Source organism: Schistocerca americana, chromosome 3 (assembly GCF_021461395.2).
Source record: "Schistocerca americana isolate TAMUIC-IGC-003095 chromosome 3, iqSchAmer2.1, whole genome shotgun sequence".
In the NCBI taxonomy this organism is placed as follows: domain Eukaryota; kingdom Metazoa; phylum Arthropoda; class Insecta; order Orthoptera; family Acrididae; genus Schistocerca; species Schistocerca americana.
This window is the reverse complement of record NC_060121.1, coordinates 931,640,823-931,655,941: the sequence shown is the minus strand read 5'-3', so window position 1 is coordinate 931,655,941 and position 15,119 is coordinate 931,640,823. Positions and strand designations below refer to the sequence as shown.

Genomic DNA, 15,119 nt, shown 5'->3' with positions numbered 1-15,119 from the left:
TAATAACATGTTGCCTAGCATACTGAAAACAGTGGTATTAATTTACCTATGGAGTGATAGCCATACAGAGCAGTTTACCCTACTGGTCACCTGCGGTAACCATTTTGTATAGTCAAAACCACTGTACTGCAAAGAGATTACAGGACCTTAAAGAAAGCTACATTACGTGGGCTGCATGAAAATCAGGCAAAATGCAATTCAGGTCATTCAGATACTTTTGAGCAAAAACGTACAACACACAGAATGTGGCAGAGGGAGAACAAGGTGCTACTGCAAGGTCTAAAACACAACCCTAATACTTGCATTCATTGACTCACGTTTTATTAGCAATACCTTGTTTTTTATATATATCACTGTAAAAGCATGTTATAATGTATACACACCTGGCATTAACGACATAGTTACAACCATGCTACTTTAAGCCTGTGATTTTTTCGGTGATGCTCAATGTTTTGTGTGTGTGTGTGTGTGTGTGTGTGTGTGTGTGTGTGTGTGTGTGAGGGTGCGCGCATACCCAAGTTGAGCTTCATTCTGATGTTGTAAACTGTCTTTTGTTTATGACTGCCAGTTGAAAACAGGATGTCATAGTTATGAAGGCTACAAACTTGGTCCAATATGTATACCTAAAATTTTAGAAACTAAGCACTGGATAAATGTGTAGATAGACAGCATGTGGGACTCCAAACGAGATATACATCTTCAAAAAATTAATTCATGGATTAATACTGATTAAACAAGCACATGTCAGTGTTAGAAACATGAGTGAATGTTATCCAGGAACAACGAACCTCACTCAAATCCAGTTTAATAAGAAAGAAACTCAACTAAACCATAAAGCTCTGAAATATAATATCACACCAAACATAAAGGAAAATAAAGTAAGATGCATCACTGCAGATTTCAGTGTAGCCACCACAACAGAAAAACTAAGCAAATTCAATCACTACAAAATTGCCTTACAATTTATCAAAACAGAAAAAAGTAAATGAAAACTTAATAATGATATTATAACCTTAAAAAGCATAAATAATAAATTAACAGTTGGTGGAGCTGTGGTCACTAAAGTGGACAAAGGCAATTTGTTTGTCATTATCAGAGAGGATAATTATATTAGCACAATCATACACTTCTGAATGAAAATGGCATTTATAAAATAGCAATACATCCTCACCAAGAAGTTCAAAACAAAAATTAGAAAGCTAATAGATGACAGTAACTTTACGTTCATGCCAAACGAGAAAGAAGAATTAAAATTGATGAATCCACAACTGCCTACACTGAGAGCTAAACCAAAATTGCACATAATGGTTATCTGGATTGCAGTGACTGTAAAGAACATTAATTATCCCCTCTTACAAACTAAATAATAAATTAAATAATATATTAAAGGTAGTATGCTCCTAAGAACAAACATTCAGGTACTAAAAACCTATGAACTAGCCCATGCAGTCTTTAATATTGACATTCCAGATGACAGAAAGTTTATGTTGTCAGATGTTAAAAATCTTTATACTAACAACCGTATTAAAGAGACCATACACGTATAATTTGTTGAAACATAAAAGAATGAACAGTAGAATTTACAGTTTTGCTCGAAAATGTGTTGAACTTTAACTATTGTTCTTTCAATGATAAGATATAAATCGGCTGACTATGGGTAGCTCTCACATTGGGACTCTAGCAGATATGATGATATTGCAATGCTTTTGTTGTTGAGGAGAACGACACAATGTTTCTTTGGGCATGTATGCATGTCCGAAGGAACACGCACTGTGGCGACTACAGCCATTATGATACACATGAACTGTATTCACAGTTCTGAATATGAACGTCCATTAGCTGTATAAGAGAATGACAACAATGAAAATTTATGCCAGACCAGTGCTCGAACCCAGTTTTCTTAGTTTATGCGAGTGATCGCCGTAACCACTTTGGCTAATTGTCTGCGACTCACGGCCACCTAACCCTCACAATAAGTCAGTTATTTGGAGAGAAAAGTATAAATAAAGTTGTGTCACTAGAGTTTCCCTTTACATGAAATTGAAATACACCATAGGTAATCACTAGAACAAGTTTTACCAGCCCAAGCTTACAAAATTAAATGTAACAACTGTGAAAAACTATACATAATACAAACAGGCTGCGATTTCAATATCCATTTCAAAGGACATACCACAGGCGTTACACATTATAAATCTATATCTAGCATCTGTTAAAGAGTGAGCAATCAGTACGTTTCATAAACGACAGTATAAAAATTCTGCATAATGCTCCAAAAAGCCTACTACTTTTAAAGAAAAATGTTCCTATGATTTATTTGATGAATTGTTATAGCTTGGACTGACTGCTCTTCTGTTTTTTATTTCTTGTTTTTGTTTTTTACTTTTCGTACATTTTTTAGAATGTAAATAGTATATGGTAGGTTTAAAGCAATAGAGTTTTAACTAAATTCTTAACATCAGATATGTACTCATTATGGCATACTTTCACAGCTAGATAGTTTTTTTTGGCTTTACTATATTGTAAAACAAGTTAATACTACAAAGATGTGAATCTATGAAAACAAGTACTAAGGTTGTGTTTTAGACTGTGGAGTCACACCTTGTTTTCCTACTGCAAAATTTTGGATGTTACACATCGTTACACTAGCATGAGTGTGACTAGCTGCCACTATGACGCTTACGTGACTCTTTTGCATCTTTGGTTATAACCATTTAGGTCTTACATAATATATTAGCTGCTTATTTGAATGTGGAACTTTCACGTCAGTTACTGCTGCAACATAAACATAACATAAATAGTTTGTTTAAATACTAGACTAATGGCAGTGTTTTGATAGGCCTTTTATTATACTCTTATATATATTTTTTGAACTGTTCTTGATATTTTTAATAAATAGAATGTCTGTATTTGCTTGTAAAAGTTTTGCAGCTAAACACTGCCTAACATTGAGTGTGAAGCAGAAAACAAATTGTTTCAATGGCCTGCCTGCAGGACAACTCATCCCTTGGATGGCAGTACTAGTGGGTGTGCATCTCCATGGCAACTGTTGGTGTCTGGCAGTGCAGTGTAATCTTTGATTGGCTGATTGTAACATCTATACTAGACACACTAACAATGTGTACATGGTGAAATAATTCTACAAGTACACAACAGAGGCAGTGTTTTTATATTCTGGTTACCACCATTGGACTTTTAAGTTTTTAAAAGTGTATTTGCGGGTTTTAAGTAACATTGCATTAAATTTGCATGAACAGTATGGTTTTTATTTATTTGTTTACACATTATTTGTGAATTTTAATCATTTCTATTACCCATCACGTGGGGAATAGTCATTGGAGCTTCCCCCTTTACAATGTCTGGGATTTGCTAGCTAGTCAGCAGTTGGTGATTAGTACCTGTTGGTATTGCCTTGTGAACCAGCTACAGAGGTCATATCAATTTATTTTTGTAACTATGTTGCTTGTATCACTGTTTTTAACATGAATAGTTTTGTCACACATAGCACTGTGGTGACTCCGTTCATTGCCTCCAACTGTAGCAGCAGATGACACGCTGCGCAGACTGGGAACCAGCCCCCAACACTCTCAATGATCACTTCCGTCAGAGGGAGAGCTTAGATGGCCACGCTTTTCGAATGCCACACATGCTGAACTGTCGCTTGAGCAGTCTCTTGTTCCATTCTGAATAGGAAACATCTCATGGCTATGCTCTCAGCAACCTTGCTCACAATATGCTACATGGCTCACATCGTCATCTGCCACATTTCACCAGGCGGGGTGTGCGTGAACAGCAGAATTCTTACGTCACGTTTGGTGTCATTGTTCTGTCATAGTTTGTTTAACATGCAGAGTGCTACTGTGTTTTTCCACACTGCTTTCCTGGGCTGTGTCTCTTCGATGTGTTTCCACTGACTACAGGCATACAAAACTTGATGCTGGACACCTGGTTCACCCTCCCAGTATCAGCACTTGGAATACTACATGCAGTGTAGAGTAATTAGTGCAGTGAACTGCAGTGCATGCCAGGAATACCGTGCGGATTTATTTGTCCACCCCGTCCAGGGACTCCACCCTGATTGAGGAGCCTCCTTGATTAAGAGGTATTAACTCACTGAATTAGCTTTTAGGAATAACATGCCAGAATAGCCCACACAGCTCTTCCAGCATGCCCCATTGCTTATAGTCATCTTATTTAATCAGAGCACCTCTTAGATACGTATGCCTCTTCGGAGTATAGACGGGAACCTAAAACATCCCTTCACTGGTGAACCCCTCTAAACCAAAGTGCTGAGCCTCATTACCTGAACATGCGGGTTTTTCTTTCTTATTATTATGATTAGCACACCTCATGTGGTCACGAATTCAGTTCCCATTAGGTTGGCCAGACATGTCCTGCTTGCATTTTCACCCGTTCCTTGCCTTCTTGACCCCTCCTGCAACCCTATACATACACTATCCCCCCACATACACCACCACTCTCCTCCTGCACCCCTCCACACATGCCTACATGTCTTCCCTTTGTGCACATCACTGCTCATCTCCAGCATCTCTCCCTGCGCTCCTCTGCGTATGCTGTCCACACTTGTGCACCACCTTCCCCTCCACATCCCTCCCGCCAGGACGAGCCAGTGTTACGATGCAGCATACAGAACACTCCTTCCTGCAATAACACACGACGAAGACTGTATTGCGCAGTCCACATTGTGTGTGTGTGTGTGTGTGTGTGTCCCCTGCCTACCTCCTTCTCTGCAATATTGCTTGCCAGCACCACCTCACATACCGCGACACACTGCATGTACTGTTAAGTCACAATGTCGCTGTCACATGTTCTCACCCCTACAGCGGTCTAGCCAGCAGCCCCCCGTTACCCCTCCCACCACAGCACCTACAAGCGCTTTGGAGATGTTGGAACTTCACACACAACTATCACCACTACAGAACAACTTGGCTTAGCTGACCAACGGGGCAGTGCACCCAGCACAAGCCGAATGTACGGACCCTCCCCCTGGTTGTGGTGCTGCTCACTTGCCCCCTTCAACCTGTGAGACCCACATCTGTGGTTTGCTTCCACAAGGCAGTTTTTGCATGTTTCCCTATCATGAGCAATGCAACAAAATTCAGGTTTGTTGTTGCCCACTTAAACCTGAACACCAGTGACCAAGTCTGGGATGCTATTTCACACCCACCCCCTTCCAGCGGCTACACTAAACTTGCTGGATCACATCCGGGCACTCACCAAACTGCATCCTTCCCCAAGGCCTGCTCTTAAACTGCTGGCTTGTGTGCATTCCCATCCCCATGTGGGCTGCCCTAGCCTTGCACGCACATTTATCATTAGGCAATTCAACGGCCTTGGCTGGTAAACTGTTCAAAACCCTGAACTCCTTCCCCAAAGCCGCTGCATCATGGAATGCTGGCTACCACCTCACAGCTCTATCTGGCTATTGACCGAACCCTCCCATCCCACTCCAAGCTACTGCATGTGTGGTGTCACTCCTGCCACCTGCTGTTAATGACCCTCTGCCAAGCATGCAGACCCCAGACCTCTAGCATGCAGGTCCCAGACCTCTAGCATGCAGGCCCCAAACCTCTAGCATGCAAGCCCCAGACCTCTACCAGATTATGATGCGCCTGAGCTCTGAGATGGTAGCACTTACCACCAGCATTGTCTGTCTATGCCTCATGCACCCGCCACTGACCACCCTCACTCATACAATGCCGGCCCAGGCAAAAACAGCCACCCCTGCCAGTGCAGTTCTAACTACCCCTCTGACAACCAAGGTCACAGTGAACAAGGCACAGCTTGCTGGTACCATCAGAGGTTCGGCAAGAACGTGACCAACTACAGACCTCTGTGCTCCTGGTCCCCAAACCCAACAGCCACTGGTAGTAGGCACACCCAGTTGCTGTACCACTTCACAGTACTTAGTCATATGGGGTTTGAATGATGCTAGCCTCCTATCCACTACCTCAATGACACCGGCTCTGACTTATTCATATTCCACCAAAACTACTCCTAAATCCCAGTTGCCCCCTCCCCCTCTCCCCTCCTCATCACTGCCACCAAAAATTAGCCACTCACTTGATCTAGGCTTTCAGCACGAACACTCATGGCCCTTTATGGTTGAAGATGTTACCGATCTGATTCTGGGTGATAACTTTCTCGATTATTACAGCATACTGGTCAATGTAGCGAAGCACCATCAGGTTGACGGCACCTATGGTAGGACTGTCCGCTGCAGCTCCTGCCCTGCCACATACTTTGCTGTGAAACAGCTGGCAGTTTCAGGCCCATATGCTCAGTTCCTTGCAGAATTCTCACTACTCATACAGCCAATCAGCGACCCCCAGAATGTTCAGCACAACACTGTGCAATACATCACCACTACCCCTGGCACCCTGGTTTTCTGCTGTGCCGCCCCGTTCCCCCTCACAAGCACAAAATCACACAAAAGGAGTTCAAAGAGCTGCTTGCCACCAGCTTACTTTGCTCTTCCACAAGCCACTGGGCTTCAGCAGACTGCACCAAAGCCTACATACAAATCCCAGTCACCCCAGAGGACATTGAGAAAACAACAACAATCGTGCCTTTCGGCCTGTCTGAGAGTATATTCATGACATTTGGCCTCTGCAATGCCGCACAAACATGACAGTGATTTTTGGACATCATCTTCTGGGGCACACCTGAGTGTTTTTCCAACATAGATGATATACTTATTTACTCGACAGACCCTACTGAAAATCACCAACACCTAGGCAAAATGTTTTCCCGTCTACAGACTGGAGTGATCCTCAACAAAGCAAAATGCGTTTTTGGAGAGAACGAGATAGAATTCTTTAGACACTTAGTCTCTGCTGCCTGCTCCCAACCCCTCCCCAAGATAGTACAGGCAGTAGCAGACTTTAAATGTCCTACTACCTTCAAAAGGCTCTGGCATTTCATTGGCATGGTCACCTTTTTCGGCGCCACTGTAAGGATGCTGCTGCCACCTAAGAGCCCCTCCATACAGCACTCTGTGGTGATAAAAACAAAGGCAACAAGGTGGTCCCTTGGACTGAGGCCACGATCAAGAATTTCGAAAAAACAAAATGGAATCTCGCCAATGCGACCCTTTTGGCCCACTCCCAACCTACTGCCCCCCTCACAATAGTGGTGGTCATGAGCCAGAATGTCTATCAGGGCTGTCCTACAACAATATGTGGACAACATATGACAACCACTTGCCTTCTTTTCGCCTGAGCTGTCTGATGCACAATGCTGCTGGGCCAAACATGACCATGAGCTGCTCGCAGTCCACAAAGCCATCTGCTATTTCCGATCTTTGGTTGAGGGATACGTCTTTATGTCTTCACAGACCATCAGCCTGTCTCCTCTGGTTTTTGCAGGAAAGACATACACCAGATCTCAACTCAACAGTTTATGCTACAGGAGTATACTGCACAGTTCACTACTACCGACATTAAAGGCATTGATAACATTGTGGCATTGCCTTCGCTGCTCCTGCGCCATCACGCAAACCTTAGACTACAATGTCCTGGCTGCTGCTCAAGAGGGGGATCGGGACCTAGCCCATACCCTGCTCTCAACCATCAACTAAGATCCATACCTGGCTCTGAGCGTAAGATCTGGTGTGACATTCTCATGAGTTCTTTACAACCTGATGGTTCCAACAATCACCCACATCCCTTTCTCCCTCCCACCTTCCAAAATCTGACAGGTGACTGCGTCCACAGCCTCACACACCCAGCATCCACACTTCTGACACTCTCATGAAACTATGCTTCGTCTGGCTGGGCATCCAATGTGTCGAGGTTGGACAGCATGTTCACTCCTCTGCGGCTGCCTTAACCCCCCACCCCCCACCCCCTTCCACAACACCAGTTCTCACACGTTCACCTTATCATTGTTGGCCCTCTACCCTCTTCTAATGGATATTGATACCCGCTGACAGTTACTGACTGATTTACTCGCTGGTCGGGGGCCACCCCTATTCCCGACATTTCAGCTGAAACTGTGGCTTCAGCTTCTGTTTGGACCTGGGTGTCCTGCTTCAGTTGCCCATGTGACATCACTACGGATTCCAGGTGCCAGTTCACCTTGGCTTGCTTCCAATCTCAGACAGCCATCCATGGCTCCAATTTTCACCATGCCACCAGCTACAACCCTGCAGCTAATGGCATGGTGGGGTGGTTCCTCTGCACGCATAATGCCACCCTCTCATCTCACTCTTCTGAATAGTCAGCTGCCCTACACCTGCTACTTCTAGGCATGCAGATCACACACAAAACCGACCTGGGAACTACTGCTGCCTAGCTGGTATACTGACAGCCACTCACCATTCCTGGCGATTGTTTGGAACGACCCCACTTCCTCCTGACAGCACCATCCCAGGTTTTGTGCAGCAGATCCAGGGCTTCATGACCCAGCTGTGACCAGCACCTCCACAACATCCTGGTGAGCACAGCACATTCATTCACTGTGACCTCACAGCATGCACACACATCACACTTTACAGCGGATGCATACCAGCTGCCACTCCATCCTCAGTATTCAGGCCTGCACTTGGTGTTGCAACAACCATCTCCATAAACAGGCTCAAGCTGGCCTGCGTCCTAGAGGCACCCCCAACCAACGAGCATAGCATCATTAAGGTGGAGCTGCCCCTGAATACCACCGGACCCAGTCACAGCACCATCAACACTGTGCCCAATGTGACATATGACAACACCATCCCCTCTACTGTTCGTGACATGCCACCAGCTGACGCCACCCCACGTCCAACACATCACTGGCCAATGCCACCTCTGATCCACTGTCAACCGCCTACATGACTGACGCATCCCCCAGTGCCTGGGACCTTGATGTCGCCACTGCACTACTCTTTTTGCAGCCTCCAACCGATGCAGACAGCTTCCTGACCCCACAGGTACCCACCACTCCCAACAAATTGCCATCACCACTTTCACTATTACCTGCCTCATTGGAGCAGTGACGCTACTTCACAGGCTACCAATGCCATGCACAGGAGCTGCCCATGCCCCTCATCTCACCAGAAACCACAGCATGAGCACAGCAGCAACAATTCGTGGATGCCCCCAGCACACATCTTCACTCAGCTTCAAACACTCCTCAGAGTGAATGGCAATGGCGTTTTCCTCTCGAGAGGGGGGGATTGTGTGGTGACTCGTTGCATCGCCTCCATATGTAGCAGCAGATGACAGGCTGTGCAGCCCAGAAGCCAGTCTCTCCAACTCCCTCGCTGGTCACTTCCGCCAGAGGAAGAGCTTAGATGGTCTTTCTTATTGGACATCAAGCAGACCAAACCATTGCTGCAGCAGTCCCTTGTGCTGATCCTACTAGGCGACACCTCCCAGCCATGTTCTCGGCAACTCGCCCGTGAAACGCCATGTGGTTCACATTGTTGTCTACCACTCTTCAGCAGGGCAGGTGCAAACAGTCGAATTCTTACCCCGTGTTCGGTGTCAATATTCTGTTGCAGTTTATTTAACACACAGCGGGCTGCCACATTTTTCCGCTCCGCCTTCCTGTTGTGGGTGCCCTTGAGACACTTCTATTGACTACAGGAGTACAGAGCCTGATGCCGGACACCAGGTTCACTCTCATGGTATCAGCACTTGGAATACTACATGCAGTGTAGAGTGACTAGTGCAGTGAAGTGTAGTGTGTGCCCCAAGTGCCACATGGGTTTATTACTATTCCACCCCAGCCATTTTCACATCTCCTTTGCCCCCAAAAACGCCTTTGAAGCAGGCTTTCCTGTGCTGCCAGATGACACTGAACAAAGACTGTAAGCTATTCATGGTCTACACTGTCCAGAGACTCTAGCCCAAGCAAAGGTCCTACTTGGTTAAGAGATATTAGCTCATTGAATTGTACCACAGTTGTTAGCTTTTAGGAGTAGTATCTCCGAACCAGCCAGTGCAGCTTTTCCAGCAAGTCCCATCATTTAGTCATCTTCTTTAATTAGCACACCACTTAGGTACATATGTCCCTTATGAGTATAGAAGGGAACCTAAAATGTTCGTTCAGCCCATTATGTCATACATTTCAGAGCTTCTTGTCTGAAGATGTTCACTTAGACTGAAACTGGTTACCGGGTTAATAAACAAATAATTATTACAATATGGACTGCCTTTCTCTGTTATAAATTCTTTTTTGTCAATAACTCGCAAAGGAGATATCACAACAGTGAATGGCTGCAGGTGTGATACATAGGATTGTAACCTACACAGCTGTGGTTTCAACAAGTCAGTCCCACCAGTCCTGTCAGTTAGGAGGGCTCATCAACATCTTTCTTTCCTTAGACTTTATTTGTGTGTGTGTGTGTGTGTGTGTGTGTGTGTGTGTGAGAGAGAGAGAGAGAGAGAGAGAGAGAGAGAGAGAGAGAGAGAGAGAGAGAGAGAGAGAGACAGGGAAGACAATGTGTGTGCATACATGCATGCCTTTGTGCACAATTTTGTCCTCTGAACAAGAATACAAGTTCAAAAGCTGAGTGAAAATCTATACTCCCTGTTTAAGCAGCTATCCATTACTCAAAAATCCTTCTAAATGGTGAGTGATTATCATTACCATTTCCTAAGTTTATGTATAAAACTCTAAGTAAAAAAGGCTGCTGTCCATTTCAGTTGATACATCTGGAGAAGTAATTCAGAGTATATCTGGAGTCATAACATATTTATGAAATAATCTGATCTGCTCCACTACTAATCTTATGCCAAAACATTTATCTGTTTCATTTTCTGCATGAAGGAAGAGTTCTCAATTATTGTACATAAAACTAGAAGTAGTCATACCTCTGAGGCCAGAGCAAACAGATGGACTGCACCAGGAGCACCATGGCACCACTGTACCAGTCGATCAGACCCAAGTGAACCAGCATGTCCTAAGGATGATGGGAAGTTCCCAGAATCAAACTTCATGCTGTGCACATAATCCACTGTGGGGCGCAGCAGCTCATCAATGTTGGCTTGGCTCAGGTATTCTCTAGCCTGAAAAGTAAGTTTTATTTGTTTAGTACTGCTACTGTTGTTTTTCAAGCAGTTTTTTATTTAGGCAATAACATTTACATGTTGTTATATAACCTGAGATCATCACAGTAACTTAAATCAGTGTCTATTAGGTTATGACACATGGATCTCATTCAATAACTACTACTCATTCAACTGTGATTTCACACTGAATATTACTAGTGCAACAGAAACATGTTCATGCAATATTGCATTTAATATACAATATACTGGGACAGTAAATCCATTAGTCTTATAGGGGAAAATTGCATAAATTAATCTTTCTTCAGCCAACACTGTATTACTGTCTTCAGTATAAACATTCATGCTGCTTTTGTATTTTGTTAATGCCATGTATCCATGATGAAGGTGGAAGTATTTCCTGATCAGTAAGTACAATTACCAAACCTGTCAAAAGACTCAAAAGACTGCAAAAGGTCGTAATCAGGTATTCATCCACAAAATGTGTCCAAGCCTAATTCAAGCTAAGATCTTATTCTTATCAAGCTATAATCTTATTCTTAAGCAGTGACATTAAGCTACAAAGTTTTGTGGTTAGTTGGTTAATTACGTAGTTATTTTCATGTTCCATGGGTCATAATATTGTAACCTTTTGTTATAATATGAAATGAGTCAGATTTTTAGTAGACTTTCTCAGCAAAGAATATAGCAACAACATGACTGTTTACTCGAATTCTTAAGCTGAGCCTTCCTGGCATTTTAAAACTGTGTGCCCGACCAAGGCACAATCTTGGTGTCTTTGCCTTTCATGGGGAATGATGCTGGGAAGTCTCATATCAGCGCACGTTCTGATGTACGGTGGTTTCATTCTGGAAACATCCCCACGCTGTGACTAAGCCATGTCTCCACAATATCCTTTCTTCCAGGTGAGCTAGTCCTGCAAGTTTTGCAGGAGAACTTCCATGGATTTTGTAAGATAGGTGATGAGGTGCAGGTGAAAGTAAAGCTGTGATGACAGGTTGTGAGTCCCTATTTGGTACTCAGTTGGTACAGCACTCGCCTGCAAAAGGCAATGGACCCAAGTTCGAGTCTCCCAATTTGGTAACTCAGTTGGTACAGCACTCGCCTGCAAAAGGCAATGGACCCAAGTTCAAGTCTCAGTTCGGCTCACAGTTTTAATGTCATGAAATCTCCTATCAGCACGTACTCCGCTGAAGAATTAAGGTTTCATTCTAGAATTCTTATGTTATTTGTTTAGTTTTAAATACACCCACTGCTTTATACCTAACTATTACTCGTCAAGGCAACATGGCTGTAGGAGAAACTAACTTGGTGACATGACTACACAGCATGGCTACTCAAACATAGAAAAAAAAAAAAAACTGAGAATTCCAGGTGAGAGGAGGAAGATCGTGTCAAGAAGCTCCTGATAAACTAATGGAAGTAAAGGGTGAGTGGGGGAGAGGGGGTGGCAGTACATCCCAGCAGTTTTTAAGCAGCGACAATTTATATGAAATAATATTCATATAATTAACATACTTCACAATATTAAGTATTTTAAAATTTGTGATTTATAAAACTCAATACAACTCAATTTCAATTCTAGGTTCAAATGCAGAATTCCCTGAGGTTTTCTAAAATTCCCAGACATTTCCCTGATTTTTCCAGGTAAAATGTAATTACCTCAGAACTCTAGGCTTTCCAGAAGAACTGTCACCTTGCTACATACAGTCATGTTTCAGTTCAAAGTAGCATGCATATTAGCTCACCTTTGTGGAAAGCCGTGAGTACTTACTGCTTATGTGAGTAATTTCACTTACACTGAGAACAATACAGCTGTACAGTAGAGAAGGCAACAGAAGGTGCAAGCAAATGTTGGCAAGCAAAAGTTAAGAAGTTAATGGTGTGCAAATTACAGGAGGGGGGGGGGGGGGGGGACAATACAGAGTGGAGCAGGATAAAAGTATCTGCCCCAAAACAAAATAAGTAAAACGCACACAATAAATATATCATTGATGATATAGCTACTTTTATTAGAAAGCAATTTTTTTTCATATTATGAACAACACAAGGGAATACCAACCTCGCAAAAGAATTTCACAGCTTTTGTTGAATGGTACTGTACTTTCAGACTAGCAAAGAAATTCTTAGAAAAACTGTTCTAGCTGCGGGATTTGATTTTAAAAGATGCCAGAATGAACAAGTCATAATGGTCCCATAGAATGTACTTGCAAGGAGAGTAAACACATTAGATTTTTTACAAAAAAAATGAAACATCAGAATTAAAGCGTCCAGTGATTTATTTAGATGAACTGTGGATTCATATACGCAGCACTGTGAATAAATGTTGCAAATTGCCTGTGTGAAGAATACTGTTAAACAACAATGTCTGAGAATGAAACTTCCTGGCAGATTAAAACTGTGTGCCCGACCGAGACTCGAACTCGGGACCTTTGCCTTTCGCGGGCAAGTGTTCTACCATCTGAGCTACCGAAGCTCGACTCACACCCGGTACTCACAGCTTTACTTCTGCCAGTATCTCATATCCTTTCTTTCAGGAGTGCTAGTTCTGCAAGGTTCGCAGGAGAGCTTCTGTAAAGTTTGGAAGGTAGGAGACGAGATACTGGCAGAAGTAAAGCTGTGAGTACCGGGTGTGAGTCGTGCTTCGGTAGCTCAGATGGTAGAGCACTTGCCCAAGAAAGGCAAAGGTCCCGAGTTCGAGTCTCGGTCGGGCACACAGTTTTAATCTGCCAGGAAGTTTCATATCAGCGCACACTCCGCTGCAGAGTGAAAATCTCATTATGTCTGAGAATGTTTCATTGCTGTGAATGCAGAGTTTCGTTTTGTGTTCACTTCTCCTCTATGTTTATAACAGAAATACTTCAGACTATCTTGCAGAGACAAGTAAAGCTGACCTATTGGCATTAATTAAAGAGGATAACCTTTCTCCTTCCTGCTGTTGCCGTTCCATCTAGACCTAAATCCTACAGAACTGATCAGGAATTTTGCAAAGAATAAGATGTGTAGTTTTAATAAGTCGAGCATCTCACTCTCTAATCTGAAAAAAATAACAGCTGATTGCTTTTCTGCTAATGAACAAACACTGTGTGTCACCTAGCATGGTGCAAGCCTTTCAAAGTAATACTACTTTAGTGATTTCAGTATCAAATTTACTGCTTTTTTATTTAAGCATCTTTTCAATTGGTTTCATAGGGCTGAGTAGACTACCTTCCTCACTTTCCCATCAGGAAAAAATCTAAGGAACTGACTAGTACTCAAACCCATGACCTCGGTATCATCAGCCTAAAACACTACCCGTTATCCCACACAGTAAGTTTGTTACTACTGCTGCACCATAAGCTATTACTGTTGTGATTTTACAAGACCAGAATGGCCACGTGTGACGCCGAAAAAAGTGTGATGACTATTGGAGGAGATACTTCGACGGATGAGGAGACTGAAAATATAATAAGATCTGTTAGCATACATTTGAACAAAGAATTGTGGCTGAAATAGCAGGTGACAAATTGACAGACAAAGCTGTAGAAAATTGTGACATCATCTGGAAAGATAGTTTTATGGATACAACCATCAAAGTGTCATAAAGAATGTAAGGAAAATACTCATATATTACCTGTCCTGTTTCTGTTCTTGTTCTAAATGGGTATTTCATTCAGTGGTGTGTACAGACATGTAGCATGTGAAAGTGCCCCATACAATAATACATATTCAGTAATTCTTCTATGCAGTAGGAGTTGTCAAGCAGATATGACTTCAGTTTGCATTTGAAGTTATTTAGTATCCATCAAATTCTTTAAGCATTGAATCTTTACATCACTGGGTAGATTTTTATGGCTGAAGAGCTCATTCCTTTCTGTGCCACACTAAGGCTGAATGACAGATAGTGTAAATCATTTCCACTTCTAGTGTCATATTTATGAATGGTAACATTGTTTTCAAGCTGTAACTGATAGTTGGCAACAAATTTCATAGGGGAATAAATGTACAGTAAAAGATTGACAGTATGCCAAACTATTCAAAGAGCCGTCTATAAGAGGTTCTAGAGCAGACCACACACTTCTGTCTAATTAACAAATTTTTTATTCAATGGCGAGTTACCATGAGACA

General features: G+C 42.9%; 1 protein-coding gene across 1 annotated transcript in view; it reads right to left on the bottom strand.

Moving 5' to 3' along the window:
* Positions 1-15,119, bottom strand: part of LOC124606810 (lanC-like protein 2) — a 144,033-nt gene that overhangs the window by 22,208 nt on the left and 106,706 nt on the right. Inside the window, exon 6 of the mRNA XM_047138878.1 lies at positions 10,818-11,012. Coding sequence (XP_046994834.1) covers positions 10,818-11,012 — 195 coding nt within the window. The remainder of the gene's footprint in view (positions 1-10,817; positions 11,013-15,119) is intronic.